This window comes from Numida meleagris, chromosome 2, assembly GCF_002078875.1.
Source record: "Numida meleagris isolate 19003 breed g44 Domestic line chromosome 2, NumMel1.0, whole genome shotgun sequence".
NCBI classification, from domain to species: domain Eukaryota; kingdom Metazoa; phylum Chordata; class Aves; order Galliformes; family Numididae; genus Numida; species Numida meleagris.
The window spans coordinates 77,555,787-77,580,095 of record NC_034410.1 but is presented as its reverse complement, the minus strand read 5'-3'; the positions used below and the strand labels follow the sequence as shown (position 1 = coordinate 77,580,095).

The window sequence follows — 24,309 nt, the reverse complement described above, 5'->3', positions numbered from 1 at the left end:
TTGGCAGCACCTCGCTCTCCAGCCGTCTTATCGTCGGTAGTAGAGTAAGGCCTACCTTGATTTTGGGACATTCTCTCTCTCTGTATTGGATTTATCCGCTTAAATTGTAATTATATTGTATTATAGTGTGTTGTTTTGCATTCCGATATCTTATTTAGTAAATTAGTTTGTTTCTCCTCAGATTGTTGCCGCTGTTCTTTGCTCTCAGGGCCCTCTCCTTACCCTTTTCCCCTGTTCCCGGGGCGTGGGCCCGTGGATCCCCCATCCCCTTCGTCACGGAATCGGGCCGAACGCCCGTAAACCGTTGACACTAGCCCAAACAAACACTGTGCCAGTTGACAGCTGCACAGCCTTAGTGGTCATAGTGCTCAAGACTGTGTTCCAGCCTTGGTTTGTGTACCAGAAGAGACACAACTGGAGGGCATAACCTATAACCTTAAAGTAATTCTTACTTCTTCCAGAGAGCGATCCATTCTTGTAGAGCACTTTCTTTCCCTTCTTAGGTTACACCTATTACTGTGTGAATAGCATCAGTGTTTGTTCTGTATGGATCAGCTTAATGAATCTTGTCTGTTCCAGTAATAGCTACTTGCTAGTTATTTATGTTAAATTATATGTATCTGCTATCAGTTTAGACAAGTTCTCGGAATACTGAAGACTTTATCCTTGTCATAGTTTCAGTTGGGACAGAATTGTTTTCCTCAGAATGCCTGGTGTGATGCTGTGTTTTTGTTCTAGGAGAAAAACAAGGTTGACAACACACCAATGTTTATAGTTATTGCTAAGCAGTGTTGTACAGAGCCCAGGTCGTTTCTGTTCCTCAGCTCATACTAATGAAGGGCTGGGAGGGGACAGAACCAGGACAGCTAACTTAAACTGGCCAAAGGGATATTCCATGTCATATGACATCATGTGGAAGGAGTTTTGAAAGGGGTGGGAGTTCATCTCGCTCTCTTCTGCTCCTCTGGGTGGCTAGTTGGGCGTAGGTCAGTGGGTGGAGAGCAATTGCTTGTGCATCACTCATTATATCCATTCATATATATATGTAATAATTACTATCCTTTTCCTTTTCTCTATCTTAGTAAATAGTTTTATCTCAATCCATGAGTTCTACTTTGTGGTTTGTTTTTTTTTTTCCTTTTGATTCTTTCTCCCATCCCACTGGGAAGGAAGGGGAGTGAGTGAACAAGTGTGTGGTGCTCAGCCAGCTGCTGGGATAAACCACAACAATCCTACACACTTGCTGCAAATGTCACCCATATGGATTCAGCTCTTCGTTTCTGGATGAGACATTATTAGCTATATAGCTGTTGATTAGCTCCTTCACAGTTACTGCTTTTATTCTATATTTTAACCTTGATAGAAGTGGTACTTAAACAATGTGGTCTGTTTTTTTTTTTCAGACATACTGTTATGTTCAGAATGTATTTGTGTTTTAATTTTAGATGTTTCTTGTCACTTTAAGAAAGTATTTTCCCATAAGAGTAGCAGCCTATTAGCTCAGGAGCTACAAGAATCATAGAATGGCTTGAGTTGGAAGGGACCTCAAAGATCATCTAGTTCCAACCCCCTGCCATGGGCAGGGTTGCCAGCCGTTGGATCAGACTGCCCAGGAGCCCATCCAGCCTGGCCTTGTACACCTCCAGGGATGTGGCATCTACAGCTTCTCTGGGCAGCCTGTGCCAGTGCCTTAGCAACCTAAAGAACACTGGCTTGAAGTAAACAAGCAGGCTCAAGCTTCATGGATTCTGACTGCATGAAAGCACCATTGCTGCTTTTGAGTCCAGATTGTCCCTGGAAACACAGAGCTGTGTTTGCAGAGCTGCAAATAAACCTTAGACCAACTCCAGTATCACCGAATATTGGATATAGAATAGCACAGTTAATCCACACCACTCTGTGCTGTTTTAAGAGAAAATTAGAATTATTGACCTCCAAACAGTGTGGATATCCAGAAGATTAAAGAGCTTATAGATGAACAAAACTAAGATAGACTGGAAGATGGCCAGTAATTACTGACTTGTTATTATGGTCTCAGCTGGACAAGAAACTTCTGAACTAAATCACTCTAAATGATCCCACCTGACATCTGTTCTCAGTGCTGCAGGAGAAGGCAAATACCTTCCTACATCCCATCCAGTCTGGCTGGAGAACACATTCTCCTTGGATTTTAAGCGAAAATAATTGGCTCTTGCTGATCCTATAAGTAGGAAGGCTTTCATGCATGCAAAAGTTGTACATCATTCCTGCTCCTATCCTCCCTACAGTTGTTGCTAATATCTGCTACTTTAGAAGCAGAAAAGTACATGAAAAGAAGAACTTAAAAGCTCATTTGGCCTGTTTTAAGCTGTGGGAAATAATCTCATCCAGTCCACGTGAAAGTGAGTTAAAGTAGTTCTGGAGCATGAGGTTTAGGATTCCTTAATATATAAATGCTGTTGTTCATCAGAAGTTAAAATTGAGGTTTACTCAGAAGAAATAGAAAGGAAAACTATGTCTATCTAAAAAATATTGAATACCCCCCTTTGATCTTTGTTTTAAATACTACCTTGCTCTACATGGTGTTCATTCAGCAATGGTTCTATCCCAGCAACATTCATTTAGGCTCACCACATCGGAACTTGGCTGTTGTATTTACCAGAATTATTTGCCAGACTTTGTTGCATGAGAGAGCTTCACAATTTAAATGCAAACGTGAGGCGTGCAGAAATCCTGTTTCCTCTAGTAGGTAGGTGGTGAGATCTCAGCTTCTGCCAGAGGTCTTCTGAGATTTTGCACATGGCTTCTGAGTTCTGGCTGTGGTTGTCTTTTGCATACATACGCATGTACTCTCTTTCTGAAAGAGATATTTTGGATGCTCATATGCTGTTTAGCCTGTGGAAAGAACCATCATTAAAATTTGGCCTGTGGAATGAATAGCTCACAGTGACAAGAAACGCCCCCAGGTTGCCTGTCTGCTGCTGCCAACTTGTGGTGGCCAGGGGGCAAGAACAGAGAAAGGAGGCGATGCATTTCCAATGTGACACCACGAGAGGCTGTTGCTGTAGTGACAGAGTCCTCTGAGCTTAGTTGGACATTTTGTTGGTATTTTGTTTCTGTGCTAACATGCTATTTAGGTCTGCTCACTTATGTTTAATTTCATAGCATCAAATCCAGTCAGCTTGGTTAAGACCCTTAGGACCTGTGTTTCATTTTGTTCTGTCTTCCTTTTTAGTAAAATAAGCATAGGAAATGCTTTGAAAGTCTTTGGAGTAGAAATGGTCATGATGTAAAAAATGAACAAGCAGCATAAAGGACAAGAGGAACAAGAAGAGAGAAATTATCTGTGCAAAAATGGTGACAAAAGCATTAAGGCTAATAAGCAAGAAAAGTGGAGTGTTGAAAAACGAATAGGTAGATAATAAGGCACATTTGATAGTACTGCTCTGTAGCCTGCCACTGTTTGCTCTAAGATTTTGCTTCATTTGCTGCTCAGTCTCTAGTGATGACACCTTCTATTCTCTAGCCAGCAGTTTAGACTGTGAATGTTTTCTTTGGGTTTTGGGTTAACTTTCTCACCTTGGTTCAGTTTACTGATGCTGCACTGGTGACCTCTGAAGGCAGAGATAATTCCTTCTCTAGTGTTATTGGTATTAACTGTGTCACTTCATAGTCTCTTGTTCATGCTACACGCACTGTCTCCTTCATCACTATCCAGTTATTTTTTCTTTGTTCCATCACTTCAGTTTCTCTGGAGCTGCATTGTATGCATGCATGCGTGCTACATTTTGCTTAAAGCTTCTTGTAATAGAGTTCAGCAGCTTAACTGCGTTTTAAGAACCATATTTTGCTTTGCTTCAAACCTTCAGTTTCATTTGAGTAACTCTTACACTGGAACAGACTGAACAGCTGATCTTAGTTCACTATCTCCAGGCCAGCTGTGACTTTATGAGTCTCTGTCAGACCTATCATCTCTTTCCAGGCTGAAGGACTGCAACTTAGTTATCTTTCCTTATTTAAAGTCATTCTATACCTTTGATCTTCCTTATTGCCTTTCTCTGATCTGAAAGGGGTTTTCATTTACACAACATGAAAGCAGAGTAAGACAGAAAATCCATTAATACTTCATGGCATGCTTATTTGGTAAGGAAGTAGGTTGTTGTAAATTCTGATGACTCTGAATAAAAGAGGGGAGAAAAAAAAGAAAAAAGAAATACGAGCCTAATCCTCCACACAAAGTGCAAATTATCTGAGGTGTTACTGCCAAGGAGATGAAAAATCTGTCCTGAGGAGGGCCCATGCAGTTTTGAAATGAAGAGTGTGGATGTTTTACTGAAAAAAAAAGCACATTTTTCTGTATTATGTGAAGGAGGCTCAAAAGAATTGTTATACATCAACTTAAATAAAGTAAGAGCAATAAATATATGAGGGCTGCTCCAAAAGTAACGCCTCCTATTTTTATGATGCTGGCCCACAATGTCAGAGGCGGATGTTGGTGGTATGGCAGTAGATGTTGAACTTTCACACCAGTATTCTGTTACATTTTGTTGCTGTGTGACAGAAGGCAGCAGAAGGGCAGTCTGACAAAATGGTGTCTGACATGGAAGTGCATATGAAGGAAGGGTGTGTCCTTGAATTCCTCCATGCAGAAATAATGGCACCCATTGACATTCATTGACAATTGCTGAACATTTATGGAGACCAAAGAGTGGATGTCAGCACAGTGAGGTGGTGGGTGGTGCATTTCAGCAGTGGAGACAGTAACAGTGGGTTACCTCTGCTGGTACAGATTGTTAGAAACACGGCATGCAAGCTCTTCTTCATTGCTGGTGAAAATGCATAGCTAATGATGGTGAATATGTATTAAAAAATAGTGCTTTTTTTAGCTGAGAATTTGCTATAGCGTTCACAACACAATAGTGTTATTGTGTTCTTTGTATCTGTTGTAGTTTCCATGGAAACAAACAAGAGGTATTACTTTTCAGAGCAAGCTACATATTTGCTTTTTAATGTCAGAAATTAAAATGTTGAAGTCTGTTTTTATTAACGCAGTCATTCTGAAGGAGATAAGAGTGTCTGTGATTATACTGCATTACAGGGAAACCTGAGCAGTTAGGGTTGTGTCCACAGTGCTGTTGCTTTCATTTTTGTGGGGGCATAAGGTTTCTTTTTTTGTTTTGATTTGACTTTAATTTGAGGAAAGCCACTTTAAGGGTTGGGAAGGTGAACCTTCTATTAATTTTCCTGGCTAACTAGGGAGGTCTCAGTTGACTGCAATGTGATTCCACTTATCAAGAAGGAGAATTCAGAGAATTACAGGCCTGTCATTCTGACCTCACTAACAGGGAAGGTTACAGAGCCAATCATCTTGAGTGTTGTCACATGGCACATGTAGAGCAATCAAGTGACCAGATGCAGCCAGCTTGGGTTTATGAAGGGTAGGTCTTGCCTGACCAACGTTATCTCCTATGACAAGATGACTGGCTTAGTAGATGAGGAAAAGACTGGATTTTTGTAATGTGTTAGTAAAGTGTTTGACACTGTTTCTCACAAAATTCTTCCTTCTGGCTGTTCATGGCTTCAATAGGTGCATAGTTCTCTGGGTAAAGAGCTAGCTGGATGGCTGGATTCAAAAAGTCATACCAAATGGAGTTCAATCCAGGTGGTAGGTGGTTACTAGTGGTGTTCCTCAGGGCTCAGGACTAGGGCAAATTTTGTTTCACACTTTTATCACTGATCTGTATGAGGGGATTTAGTGCATTCTCAGTAAGTTCAGAGACCTTACCAAGTTAGGCTAGACTGTTGGATCTGTTTGAGGGAAGGAAGGCTTTGCAGTGGGATCTGGTTATGCTAGATTGTTGGGCCAAGTCCAATCACGTGGCATTCAACAAGAGCAAGTTCTGAGTCTTTTACTTGCATAATGGAAACCTGGTATAGGCTTGGGAGAGAGTGGCTAGAAAGCTGCCTAGCAGAAAAAGACCTGGGGGTGCTAGTTGACAGCCAGCTGAAGGTGAGCCAGCAGTGTGCCCAGGTGGCCAGTGCCATCCTTACCTGCATGAGGTATAGTCTGGCCAGCAGGACAAGGGAAGTGATTGTCCCTTTGTCTGTGGCTCTGTGTGCACCTCTAATTTTGTGTTCAGTTTTGGGCCCCTCACTACAAGGATATTGAGTTGCTTGAGCATATGCAGAGAAAAGCAGTGAAGCAGGAGAAGGGACTAGAAAACAAGACTTGTGAGGAGCAGTTGAAGAATTGGGCTTGTTTAGTCTGGAGATAAGGAGGCTGAGAGGAGACCTCATTGCACTCTACAGTTACCTAAAAGGCGGTTGTATTGAGGGTTTGGTCTCAGTTGACAAGTGATAGGGCACAAGGAAATGGCTTCAAGTTGTGCCAGGGTAGGTTTAGCTTCGATATTGGGAAGATTTTCTTCAGGGAGAAGATGATCAAGCATTGAAACAGGCTGCCCAGGAAAGGGGTGGAGTTCCTATCCCTGGGAATATTTAAGAGATGTGGACATGGCCCTAAGGCACATGGTTTGGCAATGGAACTTGGTAGGCCAGGTTGATAGTTGGACTGGATGATCTTGAAGGTATTTTCTAACCTAGATGATTCTGTAATTTATATGTATATGTGCATGTATATGTACCCATATTACTTGGGATCTGAGAAATCAAAATCCATACTCAGCAGCAGGTAAAGAATCCTTCCAAGACTAAGAGGAATAACTAAGTATTCCTGATCATCCTAAGACAACTGTACTTCTCTTTCAAAAAAGAAAAAAAGAAGTAACTGCCAAAAATAAATGGGCATGAATTCAAAAACAGAAAAAGTGGCAGTGCATCTGAGTGATAATGCAGTTACTGGCTCATTAACTGGGTGGCAAAAGAAGGGATGGTAATTGTGTAGCTGCTGATGAGAGAATTCTCAGAATGCATTATGTATATTTTTGCCTCATCCTAATAAACTCAGTTCATAAAAGGCTAGGAACAATGAGCAGTGTCTCAAAGGGGTGCTACATTTTATATATCAGACCCTTCCTTAATCAAGCATTGAATGTGTAGGTCTAAGAAGAACTGGAGCATGTATGGCTTCAACCTCTTACATGTTCCTTTGAAGTCAGGCTTTGAGATCTGTTCAGATTTTAGCACCCAGGTAGTTCGCTATTTTTCAGGTAAAGATCATGGTATATTGCGTATACTTTTGTGTATATTTTTAACTTTAATGGTATTTTCAATTATATAAGGTCTTGACACTATTTGTGTTTGTGTATGTATAAATGTGTATGTGTAAAATTTCGTGTATAGGTAAATGTATTTTTCCCTCTTCCTAAACATGTAATTTGAGAAGCAAATCAAAGGCTCTGAACTGTATGTTGAGAATGCTTCCATACTACACTGCTGTGTTTCTGCTGTGGCTAGCAAGGTCTTCTGGGTATTAGTCTGTCTAAGTTACATTCCTATGTAAGTATCTTCCAGTTTAGTTCATTGAGTCCAACTAGAGTTAAGGGTATTTGAATATCACAAGACCGTGTAAGGAAGTCATTGTGTTTATTAAAGGCTGCGCTTTTCCATGAGACTATCAGATTTGATTATTCATAAATTAAAACACAGACAGTATGATGAAGCAAAGTTCATTCTGAAAGCCTGATTATCTGGAGAGGCAGGATGGTCTTAAACAAGAAACAGTGTATATACCTGCATTGATTAAAGATATTGAAACTTATTTACCTTATATTGACATTCATACTATTTTGGGTTGAGGGGTGAAGGATAAAGGATAGCAGAGGTAAGGGACAGTGCTAAGCCCTAATGTGAAGAAAATAATTACTTCTTTTTAAAAAACACAGATATTTTTAATTAATCCTCCACAAGCTGATAATTCTCCTGCACGCATACATTTACATAACTATGCTTTAGTTAGTTTGAAAAGAGAACAGCAAATATGATTAATATTCTATTTTGGCAGCCAGATTTACCTGTTCCACAGCTTCAGTTTGCTTTGTTTTTCGTTTTCCTTGTAGTGTTAATGAGAATCAAATTAAAAGACGTTCAGCAGAAGGTTTTGTAAGAAGTTTATTGACCTGGATAAAATAAATAATTTCAAAGCTGCATTCAGTTGCATAACTATTTTCAACTTTGTGTTTTCTAAGAGTAGAGCAGTGATAAGAGTTAATCAGTGCCAAGATGCAGTTCTTTGTTATTCAGAAGAGCTGACCCATATCTCTGACTTTCTCTCTTGAAGTATCATTTTTCAAGTGTCATCTTTCTGCTCTCTGCCTCCATTTCTTACATCTCCTTGTTGGTGAGATGCTGATTTCAATATTTGTCTTCACGCAGTTTGACCTTAAACATGCTATATAATGTTTTTTGCAACATGCTGTATTTGTGTGAAAATACTTTGTTTTGAGGAAAAGGTCAGATCTGGAAAAGAAAGCCTTACGTTTAGCCATACTCCTGTGTACTCATAACGGATTTAATGAATATCATGAAATAGCGTGTCATTTTAAAGTACTTTCATATGGTTAATAAAAGTCATCCTGTTTTCTTAATGACTTCTAAAAATCGATGCAACTTAATGGGTTTCCTTATTGTGATTTTGTCTGTTGTCTCCTTCTGCACTGTGGGGAATTTAATTAATTTTCACCTGGAATAGGAGGTGCATTTTATCATCAGTATGAGCCTGGAAATCATTATAACTTTTATTTATTGAGGGCCAGAAAGTGCCTTAGTGTCCTAAGCGGATGATCAGGCAGAAGCAGAAGTTACTGTAAGGATTACAAAGCCAGGAGGAACTGTGAGATTCACCCAGTCCTATGTATTACAGGCTTATATAGCTTAACTGAATCAAGCCTTCATTTTCACTATAGCAGTGTCTCCTTGCTCAGAATCTCAGCCTACTGTGGACCCACGGTAGTTCTTGTGAGCCACCATACATCTTTGTTATCATACATCTAGTTTAAAAGACTGTAAGATCTGGTTGCTCAGGCTGCCTCTTGAGCATCTTAACTTTGCAGGACCACCATCACAAATGGTTTAAGAGAAACAGAATGGTTAGTAGCCCTTTTGCCACAGCTGTGAAAGAAAGCAGCTCCTACGAAAGATACCTTGAAAGCCAGTCTTGCTCTGTTAGTGACAGAAAGTGACTTGCAGTCACTGAGCAGGACAGGACTGGGTCTTAGAACACCTGTGAGAGGCTCGGTCTTCTCTGACATGCTAGCTACGCCTCAGTAGACTTAATTTTGAGAGCAGAAGCTTTACTTCCTTTTCAAGGCAAGGCATAGGCTCCAGCTGATTGGGACCATTTCATGAGATGTATAAAAACAAAAGGAGGAGGAAGTGATTGGCAGAAGGAGAAAGGATGAGAGGAGTCTCCTGAGCTACTGGCTGCAAAATATGACTGAGGTGTAAATAGGCTATTTCAATGTAAATGAACTAGGACAAAATTTTAAAGGTATTTGTGGGCCTAAGGATTTACTTATGAAGACCGTGTCATGTGCTTTTATTTCCACATGTGTTCGGTAGCGAGGCATCTTGCAAATCCATTTCTCACTTGCCTTGCAACGAGTTGTGAGGTTTCAGGAGCTAGTGTTTTTGGAGTGGGATGTCATTGCTGTAGGTAATGGTGCTGAGTGGGCCTTCTGGTCTGCTGGGGCTTTGAATATAAAGCTACATAAAAATGATGGACAACTAGAGGAATAAGAGTAGGAAATAATCTCGGGCAGCATCCTGTGAGTGTTGCTCAGATCAATATTATGTTCCTAACCTGACAATTCTTATAAAGGTTGCAGGCTTTCCTCCTCCACAAAGTAAGCGGTGATGGTGATTGTTTTTGACAACCTTTGAAAGAGCACAAAGAGAAGAAAATAAAAATCTATTTCTACTCTTATGTCATGGAGCTTCTAAAGAGCCTTTCTGTATCTACGTTGGCACTATTATACTCTTGCTTTAAAATCCAGATTGATTTGTTCCCCTTAACATAGAGGAAGCTTGATTCTATCTTGTGAGCTGATTTTCCTGTCACAGTTACAGCTCGGAGATGTTTGCTGTGATCTAGGTCATGCTGACCTTAATTAACAACCGATTCACCGTGTGTCAGGTAATGTCGCAGGCTATTTCAGAGTTCTCTACTGCAGTAGTCCTTGAAAAAACTAGCATAGGCAAGCTAAAAGACGTGACGTTAATTTGTTTCCAAAACATCTTTATTTGAATGTGATTTAAATTTCCTTGTTTATAGAAACATTTCCTATGATATGATTGAAGTTCCTGTAACTACCATAAACAGGCTTAGATTAGAGACAAATATGGAATATTTAATTTGTTTTTTTTTTAACAGTAATAGCAGACATATCTAGTCTAAAATGCAGTATATGAAACTTAGTCATTTGCCACCTACTCTCCCTTTTGTGTATTTTTCTCTACAGTTCATGTATTAGTGTTTTGTATAGCCTGTAATTTCTCCGTGCCTGGAGATCCACTCTGCTGTAGAATCTAGGCAGATTGCCTGGAGATCACATGTGGAGAAAGTGAGGAGTCGTTCCTCTGCTGCAGCAGAGGGGGGAGAGTATGGTCCTTTTTGGATACCACAGTCCCTAGCTACTCTATTGTACATCTATACCTGACACATGATGAAAAACAAGATAGTTGGCAGCAGTGAAGTTGGTTAATGTTTTTCAGCTTTTCCTGCCATTGAATTTCATTGCGGAAAAAAAGGACCTGTGGAAAAGAGGTTGGTTGATGGGAGGCAGATTATGATACTCAAGTATGGTATTTCAAATATCCAACTATTAAAACATGCTATCATAAGTTAATAACATAAAAATAATTTCATAATGTTAAATGAACTACTACTTCGGGAGACATTTAGACTCTCGGATTCATCTTAGAGGTTTATCTGTAACTGTAATGCATTTTCTTAAAAATGTCTGTGACAGTCTTTTTGGTTCTATTACCACCTTGATCAGCGTCATGTTTCAACCTGAACACTGTCTGGTCTTATGGCAACATCTTTGAAGTAGTTCATTCACTCAATATTTCTTCAGAGTATGAGTAATTCAGAAGCTACTATTACGAATAAAATCATTTCTGTACTTTTTCTTACATTTTCTTCTGCTGAAAGGTAATTTCTCTGTAATTATAACTTTTAAAAAACTTCTATATCCGTAGTTGCACAGATTTTTGTATTCCATTTGTACTTCAGTCCTTAATTATCTATCTGATACTAGTCCTTAGCTGTTGTTGGAGACTAATTTTTTTTTTCTTACATCCATAATAGCAATTTTTAATGAACCTTCTCTGCTGTGGTTTATATTTAGTTGATTTTTAATGGTGTGAAATGATAATATGTTCAATAGTGAGGTGATTTTTTTGGTAAAAAAGTATATTTTTATTTCAATTCCCTACTGGTAGTTGTTTGGATTTATCCAAAGCATTTTCAAGCCGACAATAAGCATGTTACTTATGATGAGCTCTGGATTGAATATTAAATTAATATAGGAGGATTGGTAGAGGATCATTTAAATAACAGTTTAATACTGCCTGCAATGTAAAATAGCAGGCAAAGTATACTCAGCAATTGTGGAAAAATAGAGTGCTGAAGAAAAATTCATTAAGCCAGCTAGATCCTTTTTGAGATGCATTTAGAATCTATTTTAATTTGCTTTTAAATGTATTCATTAAATGTACTAGAGAACTGTTCAAACACTGTTTTTATTTCTTATTAGTTTAATTCATACTGAATTCTTTGTATGATTCTTCATTGTGTATTTTAGCATTTAAAAAAATCCCACATTTTTTTCTCAATTCATTTAGTCATTTGTTGAACACAGCAATTTTTCACAGCAATTGCTATGAATGTTGAAGAAGTGCTAGTAAAACTTAGAGTATTTCAAAAGCATGAAAGAACTCACTATTCTTTACACTATTTTTTGACTATTTATTTTTAGTATCTGAACAGTGCAATATTTGCTTTCTCTCTTCTGATATGTAAAAGTTGTATATCCATCACAAGCACCAAATAGTGTTCCATTCTTGGAATCCAGCTAGTAGCTACCAGCTCCCTCTTAAACATAGCTGACATCCCTTGCTTTTACCCACTGAACAAAATATAAAGATAACTCATTTAGTAGCAATACAGCTGTGATGCTGTGTGTAAACAAAAGGAATTTTAAATCAGATTTACTTCCCAAATGCATTGTTATTTTTGTAGAGTGGGAAGATAACATAAAACCAAAGCCACCTGCAGGGGAAAAATAACTGCATGGTGCACATATACTTCACGTGTGGCTTAATTCCATTTAAGGAGATGGCAATCAGATTTAATATCTCCAGAAAAAAAAAATTAGAGTGAAAGATTGTGAGTTTTTAGGTAGGCAGTGAAAACAAGGCTAAAGTAATTTTGTAGTAATGGCACAAGAGTGCCACAACAATGTGAGGATATTGCTTGTATAGTAGTTTTCAGACCTACTTGCCCAACTCCTAGCAATTCCAAAGTGAGAGGTTGTGTCTTTGTATTTTATAAAATTTGGTCAATTATTCTCCCGTAAGTTTTCCCATGGGGCTTAGGGTTAATAAAAATGTCGACTTCCTCAGAATCACATGCCAAGGAGTATAGTTGTTTTACTAATGTCTTCTAGATATTTTGACTGTTTAATAGTGCCACAGTAATCCCTGTACTTTCTGTTCTCTATCCAGGAGTGTGTCAGTCTTCGAAAATTTCCCAAAACAGTGTCCTTTTTCCAAGCTGAAAAGCATTCCTTGTGGCTCTTCTCTGTACATCGTTTTTTTTTTTTATCTACCCCTTTTGAGAGGAGTGTACCACCATTGTGTGTCATATTCAAGGTGTGCTCTTGCTGTCTGTTTCCACGGTGGCCTAACTGGTTCACTGCTGCCAACTACGTAGAGTAGTTTTGTATGTAAAAGAGTGTTTTTTATGCCTCTCACTATCTTACCTCAAAACAGAAGTAAGTGACTGAGATACAGCCATAACTACCTCCCAGACAGGACATCATATATCCCAACATGTTCTCTGAGACATCGCAAAGGACACATGAGAGGAGAACTATGAGGAGTGGTAATAGGATTGAGAATTGCTTGCACTGGAGCAAGTGATGCACCTCAAGAAGGATTATCGTTAATGCTGGGTGTGATAAATGATTACTCTTTTACTGTTTATTTTTGTGTCCTCGATCTCAGAAAGAGGTTTTATAAGGCTTTAACCTCTGAGTTTTGGTCTTGCAGCTTTGTGTTCAGCTATTAAGCATACAGAGGATGTCAAGGGTATAGAGGATAAGTAATGCAGTGTATCATAACAGTGTCTCCCAGTTATCAGTTGGGCTCATTAGTTGCTGATGTGCAACTAACTTGTAGTTTCTGTCTTTTCATATGTAGCAAAGCAGCTTACTGTTTGCTAAAATGATATTTTGTCTAGGCTTGTACCAAACTGATAAAGTGATGCTTTTTAATCAGGATGTTTTGATTAAGGTGAAACAACCATCATTCATAAATGAGTACTTTATGTTTTTTGCTTCTTAGAATTTTGAGGTTTATTCACAGTAGTATTAACTGTTCTTTCATTAAGTATGTTTAAGTAACTAGGCTTTTTTTTCCAAACTTGTTTTTAGAAACTAACTGTAGCATTTATAATGTCTAAGTATAGCTATATAGAAACATTATCTCTATTGTTTGCAAATATGGCTGAAGTTACAAATTTACATGGAAGTAACTGAAAGAATAGTTCAGCTGGAAAGGACCTCCTTCAGGTTCATCTGCTGCATCTCTTCAGGGCTGACCAAAAATTAAAGCATATTACTGAGGGCATTGTTCAATTGTCTCTTGAGCACTGACAGTCATGGGGCATCAGCCACCTCTCTAGGAAGCCTGTCCCAGTGTTTGACCACCCTCAGAGTACAGAAATTTTCCCAAATGCCCAGCCTGACCCTCCCCAGGCACAGCTTTGTACTATTTCCATCCTGCCATTGGTTCCCAGAAGCAGAGCCCTGCCTTCCCTCTGCTTCCCCTCCTCAGGGAGCTGCAGAGAACGATTTCATTGCTATTTGAATTCACAGAAATAGATTGCATTTTCATGTGCTTCTTTCTACTTTATCAATAGCGTTCCAGTACTATTCCAGTCAAATTTAGAACAAAATTGTAAATTAATAAATATAACAACAGTATGACTGTAATCATCTGGAAATTGTAATCTTTCTTTTTTACTGCTGGTAACTTTTCTTTGTATGTAGGAAGGCCTGTCAGTTTTTGCAAAGCGTCGTGATGAATTTCTATGATAGTTACACGGCTTGTCTTTTCTAAAATGCTTAGAAAAGTAGTATAAAAACTGTAAATGAATCTGTAATTAATGCATTAAATGCAAAACCTGCTAGTAAGACAGTGATGCAGGTAATCATATACAAGGTTACCTGGAAATGACATTGTCACCTGTTCAGTGCACTTTGTCTTCATGTTCACAATATTAAAGCCATTTCATTTCTAAAATACATTCTTTGGAAGGGAAGACTTTGCTTTGTTCACTGTCATTTCATTTTTCACAACATGCATTCATAATATAAAACCTACTTTTTATATAGTACAAAGAATTTGCAAATTCATCTCTAAAGCAAAACATCTAGATAGTACTTCTGATCTCAAGACGGAAGAAATTAAAATACGAGCAATGAAGGCATTTGATAATCTTTTGAAAAATGATATGGAAATCTGAATATTTTTTTCTTCAATTCTTATATAAACTATATATAAGCTATTTAAGATTGAATTACAATTAAAATAACATTTTTGTTGGATACTCAGTAGCTTAACTACAAAATGCTTACAGGGCATTTCACCTGTTGTGGCAATTTTTACTGCTAGTGAAAGTCATTCTGCTCATTACTATGTGATCAGACTTGCATTATCAGTAATTTTAGAACCTATTTACCCCGCTGAAGTTAATCAGCCAAAATGAAAACATTCAATCCATACAAAAATATTTTAAAAGGTGTTGCAGAATGCTTTTGTATCCAAATTTACAGATGAGAAAAGAGTTTGAAGAGCATTTAGATAAAAGTGTATTATTTATATTTTGAAAGAAGGGAGATCTTCACTTAAAGAAGATTTGAGGTTGTTTGAAGGCATCAACAAATGTGGATGAGGTTGATTTAATTGATAGCTCTGCTTGAATTTCCAAAAGACATTTGAAAATCCTTTGCCCAAGTATTTTCAGGCAACTGAACAGCCAGGAGGAAAGATCAATGCTTGGATAAATACTTCTTTTAATAGTTATGAAACAAAAGATAGGGATGAATGGTAGGTTCTTAGATTTAAAGAATCAAATAAGTGTGGAAGCATGGAACGTGTTTCTTTGCTGGGCAATACCTGCATTTATTTAATGATTGCTCCCAGCTATTTTAAGAGTAGCAGCCTGTTCTTTATAATGTTGCGTAGTATTTTAGGCATCTGTAATGTGTAACCACATGATGCTCTGTGGGGGTTGTCATTAATACTGCTGTACTATGTTGATCTTTCAGATGTTAGTCAGAATATATCCCACCATGTAATTTAGAAAATACTTCAGTTCATTATATCCAATGTACTTCATACAAAGACTTTGAAAGTCTGACCTAATGACATCTCTGCAGTTTTGAGACATGACGTAGAGAAAATGGCATCTTTTGTGCAAAGATAAATACAAACAGAATGAATTGGAAGCAGCAGCATGAAGACCTTTTAGTGTCTACTTTATAATATAAATCAACTATTAAATATTGAAATTAGTAAATATTGAATATAAACCAAATTAAGTACTTTCTTTGTCCCAAGTTGCTGACTCTTGATACTGCTTCCCTGACACCAGAAAACTGAGCTTTAAGGTTTCATGGAGTACTGCATCTAGCTCCGGGGACCCCAGAACAAAAAAAAAAACATGGACCAGAGGAGGGCCACAAAAATGATCAGAGGGCTGGAGCACCTCTCTTTGTAGAAGAGACTGGGAAAGCTTGGGTTGTTTATACTGAAGAAAACTCTGAGGAGAAATTATTGCAACCATTCAGTACTTAAAGGAAATCTGCAAAAAAGATGGGGGAAGACTTCTACCAGGGTGTGTAGTGGTAGGACAAGAGATAATGGTTTTAAATTAAAAGAGAGTAGATCTAGATTAGGTATAAGGAAGAAATTCTTAATGATGAATCACAGAATCATAGAATGGCTTGGGTTCGAAGGGACCTCAAGGATCATCAAGTTCCAACCCCCCTGCCACAGACAGGGCCACCAACCTTGAGATCTGATGTTAGACCAGGTTGCCAGGGCCCCATCCAACCTGATCACAAACACCTCCAGGGACGGAGCATCCACAGGCTCTCTGGGCAGCCTGTTCCAGCACCTCATCACTCTCTCTGTGAAGAACTTCCCCCTGACATCCAATCTAAACCTTCCCTCCTTGAGCTTAAGGGGTGGTAAGGCAGTGGCACAGGCCGCCCATAGAAGCTGTGGTGCCCCATCTCTGGAGGTGCTCAAGGCCAGGTTGGATAGGGCCCTGGGCAGCCTGAGCTGGTGGGAGGCAGCCCTGCCCTCAGCAAGAGGTTGGAGTTAGATGGGTTTCAAGGTCACTTCCAACCTAAACCATTTAATGATTCAGGAGAGTAAATTGTACTGCTAAATGCCTTCCATTTAAGAATTAAGCTAAATGCTGATTGGAGTTTAAAACGTAACTGGTGTCTTAAAAAACACTGTAAACTTGTATAAGGGTGTTGTCATTAGCAGCTTCTCTGGAATTAGTTTAATCCACTTCTGTAGCTCATCTCTTTCCCCAGTTTTACCTACACATCTGTACATATATTCTTTTGCATATTGTTCTTCCTAAAGTACATAGGCAAATCCCACTGTTTCCTAGCACAGGCTTCAAATAAAGAAAAATGAAGTTGACAAAGGTTTGGCTTAGTCATAACACAAGCACAACAAGTACTTGAGGACTATATCCTATAAAAATCTCATCCGGTTCATTATGAATAGTGAGAGAGGAAAAAAATTGCCTAAAACACTAGTCTTATATGAATCATAATTTCATTTAGTTAGAGATCATATAAAATACTATTTTATACTTCTGCAGTTCTACTGAATTGTCAGTTGCCTCATACTGACTTCCATCATTTTCTATTTTAGAACCAGAAATGGCTGTCAGAATAGCAGAATTCTGCCTATGTGCATCTAAAAAAAAAAGAAAGGTGAACAAAACCTCTGGAAATTAGGGTACTCCAAACTAAAAGAACATGGAAGAAGCCTTGCAAAACATAGAAAATCTGAGGGGAAAAGATTAAAGATAGCCAGCTCCCTTTAGGTTAATTCTGGTGGAGTTACTCTAAACTGAAAAATGCCTCCTACAAATTGTGGGATACAAAAAGCAGCATTAAGCAAGGAAATCTAAAGGAGAGACCAAAGTGAATGTTAGCTGATTGGGGTTGCAGGAAAGGAGTTGTAATGAGCATGTTGTCTAATTGAATACATTATTTTTAGCACCATTTGTTATAGAGATGAGGCTTAAGTGATTATTAGTTCATTTTCTTGTTAGTCTACCCTTGTGATAGCTTTTGAAACTATTGAATCATTTCTGCAAGACTGACCAGAAAGGAAAAGGTTTTCAGAGATTTTTTTAATGAAGAAATTTCATAAAGGCTGGTAGATAGTACAGGAGAGCGATTATGATAATACTACTGCTGTGGGAAAGGGAGGAGAAATCTTCTGTTACGTGTTTAACTTGGCAGCTGGTCCTGTAAGGACAGATTAACGTATGACAGTTTTCAGTCTTTTTTGAAGGAGTGAAGGAGATTAATTTCATGGAGAAGACTGAGGCTGTTTCAAAAGTCAGACATGGGACTGTCTTTCTGGGATAACACTTAAGATTTTATTCTGGATGAAAAAAAAATTGTTTATTGATTCTGGTTCCAAAATTTTTAGTTTTACCTAAGTATACATCTGAGTAGGTTTGCATATTTCTTTTTTTTTTTCTCCAATCAATCACATGTTCAAATGTGTTCAAGCAGTTTCAGTCATAAAAAAATAAAATAAGCCATGAGGCACATGGAAACACAAAATAACTTTCTTCCCTGAGGCAGAAAGGGGACTGCAGTGGTTGGCTTTCTCCTTCTGAGTGAAGAAAAAGAGTTTCCTTCTGGCAAAAAATATTTTAATATTTTGAAAGTATGAGGTCATTAATCAGTCAATTATATTGATTGTGCATTACAGAGAAGTGTTCTAAAGGGACCATAACTCTGATTCTTACTTTTTGTGTATTTTTTTTCTGTTTGCTTGTTTTGATTTGGGAATTTACAGTTTATGATCTGTTTTCATACACACTGGCATATAGATAAGCTCTCTATATGTGCAGAACTGAACAAAATAAATCTAGTCATTCCACAAAACAGCCTGGAGCAACGAGAAACTTCAGTTCTGTAATAATGATAAAAAGAAAAACACATCAAATAAATATTACAGGAAAGAATATTACAGAAAAGGAATAGCCTGCTGATGCCCATAATGCTCTGATTGCAATAGCTAACAAGCACATTATACAAACAAATTAGTACCATGTAATCACAAGTTTGTAACTTCCTATCTTGTAAAAGGTCTTGGTTCCCATCCACAAAGGGGCCTTTTACTGTTTTTTTGGGTAGCAGTTGAAAAATATAGAGAATTTTGCTGATGTCTGGAATAAAAAGTAATGATTTTTTTTTTTGATTCTCCAGTTTTGAGTAAATCTTAGTTGTTGTGTTTGTTTTCCATTTGAGGATTTAAATACCTCAGAGTATTAAATAACATGTCACTGTCATTGAAGAATTGATTTTTACTTCCCAGATCTCCCTGAGCCAGAGTATTGTGTGCAATAGATGGAGAACCATCTGATCCATATACTAAAATAATGGTATTTGGCATTGTATGTGGTGGCTATTCAAATTAAGAATTTACTCTGTGGCTAAGCATATCCTTTTTAAATGCTGCTTTTCAGTTTCTTTTAACTGTTAAGAGTATACTTTCTAGCTGAATTTTGCCTGAATCTAAACCCTTAAATAAACCAAGCAAGCAGAGACTTGTTTCCTAACTTGTTTTGTCACACAGTCCATCAAAAGAAAAATCCCATGGGGAGAGAGACGATTTGTTTTTGCAGAACCAGAGAAGTTGCCCCTTGGCAGTGGTACAATAATTCTTTTTCTCCCATTAATTTCCATGCAGACGTTTTCAATTATACCTTTTCTTGTCCATCCCTCAGCTTCCATTTAAATCTTTAATCTTTATATGGCATAGTAATTCCTTGTATACGCATGCATTTGTAGGCAGCTTTCATCAGTTGAAATAGGAAATTGTACTTTTACAGTGTAATCTATATAACAGACTACATTTTGTAAACAACTCAGTTAACTTTACAACTCGAGAAATTAGTCATAGCTACTTTACTTTGTCTTCATTTGCTTTTAAATATCATCTGTTTTGTTAGTTAAGCACTAGACATCAGACCGTTTTATATTCACTGATACTGAAAAACACATCTACTGGAATCTAAAAATACAATTCAGAAAGTGCCCTACTGCCTGTAAGTGTGTATAGTTCATTGTATATCAAAGAAGGAAGAGAGATCAGGAATGGTAGATCAGGCACCCTTGAGTGTCTAGAGGTGCAGGCTTGTACTTGGAGTATGTAAAGACACTCCTTGGTGGTACTTTGTTGGTCTTTTCTTTGATTTTTTAATTCATATTTAGATCAATTTCTATAAGCATTGTATTTAGGCATTAAGCAGGAAGTGCCACAGTGTATACAGTTAGTAGATATATTTAAAGGGATCCAGGTAGCCCAAGAGATGGACTTGCCTCTCCACTGACTGTTCGGAGATGGCAGGACTGCTGTGTGACTCAGTATTTCCATCTAGAAAATGGAGTGGGAGCTTTCTAGAGTTCATGGATATTACTGGAGGTTGTTTTGTTTCTTGTTTTCCTTCATACAAAGTCTGTTTATAAAGAAGATGAACTAGGTTCATGTGTTAGAAGTCATCCAGTACTTTTTCTGCTGCTGTGTACAGTCTTTTCTGTTGCTCAGTCTTGCTCTGCTTGACAGGAGCCTTAACCATGTTGTGAAGGCTATTCAGGTGCCCTTTAATTCTTTTATAAAGGCTTTTGATTATAGTTTTATCTGCACAGTTGATCAGAGCTCTCATAGCAAAATGCAGAGTCTCTTACCAGAAGAGCCACAGCACCTCTCTTTTTCAACATAGATCTGCTGGAGGTAAGGAGGGGTACACAGGAACAGAAAAGGATTGTTAAGAGTTCTAGCTCAGAGAAATGACAAGCTACTTTAACTTAGGAGTTCATTCTAAGTGCTTTGGTCCAGGAATGATTCAGAGCATGGAATCTTCTCAGAGCAGATGCCTGACAGGAACAGGAGGAATATTTCATATGATTGCATACTGATTAGAATGCTTGACTAGGAAGAAGCAAGCTTAGTTAAGTTTTCCTTGGTCCAAAAAAATTTGAACTTGTGTCTTCCAGGAGAATGCATGTGAGACTTTACAGCAAACCTCAGATGGAGCTCATCTCCAGCCTGTATATTGAAACTGGACTGCTGCTCAGGGGGAAAAAAAAGTAAGATTTAGGAGAAGGGAGGTACTCAGCAAGTATTTTTATTTTCCATTAAACCTTTTATTGCCACTTTATGTTTCACTCAATAACTCTTACTGGCAGAAAAGAAATATATGCTCATGCAACACAGACAAAATATCTGTTGCTCTGAGCTAAAAACCATTTCATCCGTTTCTTGGAAGAGTTTTCTGTGTTAATATCTTAGTGATATGTTTCTGAATGCACTCCGCCTAGCCACAAGAATTGAGGTTGTTCTCAGCACAGTTTCTATTACATATTCACTTACACATTTACGTGTTACATCTCCACTATGTATGGCAAGAGGCTTTGAACAGTTTAATTCAGATACTGAATGCATGCACAGAGCTTCATGTGGGCTGTATTACCCCATTGAGAATCTGAAAAGCCTGGTTAATTAGCTTCCTTGCTTGTCACTCACTTGTTTCCATCTATTTTCTCACTTCATCTGGTTCAGTTATAAAACTGTAATCTGTTTTTCTACGGCTGCGAAGATGATACTCGTAATTTACTCCTCCATCTAGCTATCTCAGTGTATTTTTTTAGTTTTGGTTGGTTATATTCCTGAGGTTTCGCATTGAATAGTCTATAGCTTTATGAATCTGGATGGTACATTTAGTAAGTGCACGTGCAGCTTTTGAACACGGATCTGTACATACAGATTTGTTAAGCTTCACCTAGGGTAGTCTGTCTCGTTCTGATCCCCCAAGAATGAGAGAGACCTAGGTATACTGGAAAGAGCCCAACAGAGAGATACCAAAAACAGGGACTGAAGCAGCTCTCCTCTGAGAGGTTGAGAGAGCTGGGGACTGTTCAGAGGATCAGGGGTTTGTATCAGTGGGTGTGAATACCTGAAGGGGAGGTGCAAAGAGGACAGAGGCAGGCTCTTTTCAATGGTGCTCCGTGACGGCACAAGAGGCAGTGTGCACAAACTGGAGCACTGGAGATTCTGCCTAAAAAATCTGGTTGAACTACTGTACTGCGTGAGTGATGGAGCACTGGCATAGGCTGCCCAGAGAGGCTGTGGCATCTCCTTCTGTGGAGATATTCAAAACCTGCTTGGGCATGGAACCTGAGCACCCTGGTTGAGCAGGAGTGGGACCAGATGGACCCAGAGGTTCCTTCCTACCTCAACCAAATTGTGAGCTTCTTTATGACAGCACACTGTTAATTTTAGTTAATATCTCTTTACATTTTGTTGCAAAACCTTCCCACTGCTTACCTGAGAATATTCTATGCCCAGCAATCTTTATTTTCAGGCATTTGTTCTCATTTAATAATTTTATTTCAAAACTCAGCTGTGACTGCCAGTTTGCACGCACTGTAATCTCTCTTGTAAATTTTTGTTGACGAATCCACATCTGTTGAGAGTACCGTGACATTATTGATACCAAACATAAAACAGTTTTGAGTTCAGATTTTCTTCTGTACACTGTCATCTCTTTGTCATCCAATTCAAAAGAAGAGTTTCATTTAAACTACTTTTATCTCACTTTAAAGAAAACTTATTTCTTGTATTCATGTGTTGTTGCGCACACTGAGCATCTGATGCTGTAAGTTTAAGTGTAAACTTTGTAAATTTAGTTTTGTGTTTGAGGCAAATGCAGTAGCTAAAAGTATATTCCGGAAGAAGGATATCATGTCTCACTATGTAAATCCTCAGCAAGGTTGATGTTTATAGATAATGTTTATAGTGGTTCAGGCTGAGATAAAATGGAGGTCAAGTTGTTGATGTTGTAGTTTTACTCCTTAATCCTAGCACTGCAAATGACAGTGTCTTGCCAAAAGAGCATGGCAGTCACATGGCTGCGGGGTTGTTTCTAGGAGCCATAGCTGTCACTTTACAGCAGTACATCCCACCTAGTTGGTGTTCAGCAGTGGATGTAGAACATGAACTGAATTTCTTTTTTGTTAAATGTATACCTCACAGAATAGGCAAACATTCATTATATTCTTATTTCATACTAAATGAAAATGGTATAATTGCTTTGCCATTGAATGTGAAGGCTTTTTAAAAGGTGAACCCTTGCTAGGAATAAAACAAAAGCAAAATACATAACTGCAGCAATCTTTCACTTCAGGTTAGGACTGTATTCTGCTAATTTATTTGAATAAGTTCCCTGAGAGCTCGTTTTTTTTTTTCTTTTCTTTTTTTCTTTTTTTAACCTCTCTAGATACTGGCAAATGTAATCATTTTCATCTGTGGAAACTTGGCTGGAGCATACCACAAGCACCTCATGGAGTTGGCACTGCAACAGACATATCAGGACACATGCAACTGCATCAAATCCCGGATCAAGTTAGAATTTGAGAAGCGGCAGCAGGTAAGGTCACACCCATGTTTGATCTGTTTTGCTGTTTTTGTGCCATTTCCTGTTCAGTGCTCTATGATCTGGCTTGCCAATGGAGGAATGCTTACTGAAAGTTACTTCATCAAATACACAAAATCTTTTGAACAGGGTTTTGTGCAGTTTGCATCTAAGAAGGCATTATAATTATTTATGTTGTCAAATACATCTTTTCTTCTATTTGTTTTATGAAAATATTTTGTATAAGGGATGTTGAAAATCTTATATGGATTCTGTTTTTTATGTCTTTTTTGTTGTCTTCATTGGATGAGCTGCGTTATGTACGTATTTATGCTTTGGGAATCATTAGTTCTTCATGCCCAAGACCAGCATGGTAAAATCATTGCCAGAAGATATTACTGCACTGTTTTTGAGACTACAATACTGATGAATCATGTGATACAGTTCCAGGGGTCAGGTGTGTTAAGAAGAGCTAGGGGAATTGCATAATGAGACTATCTGTCATTTACTGTAGCAGCTGAATAAAAGGCTTCTCTGATTGCTTTATATAGTTCTTTATCTCTTTGCAAGTTCTTTACTGTGCTTATCATCCTGACAGATAGGTGCTTCATTTAAGAAAATTTGAAATACAAATTAGCTCATCAAGTAGTAAAGAAGATGGGTATATTTTGCTCTCAAGGTCACCAGACTAGAACTTCTATCAGCTGTTTAGGGTCAGGAAAGAAAGCCCTTACCAACAAACTGTCCTTAACTGTCACGTCTGTCTCATAAATATCCGCAGCCATTTTAAATGAACATTTAAGATCCGTAATGAACACTTTGTAAGGCAGAAAAAGTGAATGAATTGTCTGTACAGTGACTTCAACAGATGTTACATGTTCAGAGGACTAGCCTTATTCTGCTGTGCATTTGGGTCATATGCTGGCTGAAGATGCTGCAAGACATTAAAGGCAGTCTTTAGGAGAACGTTTTACAGTAAAGGAAAGCACTGATCAGATGCAAAATCTGTATAAGGTACCACTGCACCAGAAGTTTCATAACCGTATAATATTCTGCCTCTGCCTCCATGGGATGTGTACAGTGAAACACTAGGCTAAATAACTCATTTAATTGTAATAATTTTTTGGGGAAACGATTGTTTACGAGGGTGGATAGCAATAGGACAAGGGGGAATGGTTTTAAACTGAGACAGGGGAGATTTAGGTTGGATATTAGGAGGAAGTTTTTCACTCAGAGGGTGGTGACACGCTGGAACAGGTTGCCCAAGGAGGTTGTGGATGTCCTGTCCCTGGAGGTGTTCAAGGCCAGACTGGACGTGGCTCTGGGCAGCCTGGTCTAGTGGTTGGTGACCCTGCACTCAGTAGGAGGGTTGAAACTAGACGATCTTTGAGGTCCTT

General features: G+C 38.3%; 1 protein-coding gene across 2 annotated transcripts in view; it reads left to right on the top strand.

The window, feature by feature from the left end:
* The window catches only part of ADCY2 (adenylate cyclase 2), a 213,148-nt gene that overhangs the window by 76,461 nt on the left and 112,378 nt on the right, over positions 1–24,309 (top strand). For both annotated transcript variants that reach the window (XR_002435543.1, XM_021388084.1), the window contains exon 4: positions 22,778–22,927. Coding sequence is in view for 1 of the 2 variants with exons in the window: in XM_021388084.1 (XP_021243759.1) it covers positions 22,778–22,927 (150 nt within the window). In the remaining variant the exon portion in view is untranslated. The remainder of the gene's footprint in view (positions 1–22,777; positions 22,928–24,309) is intronic.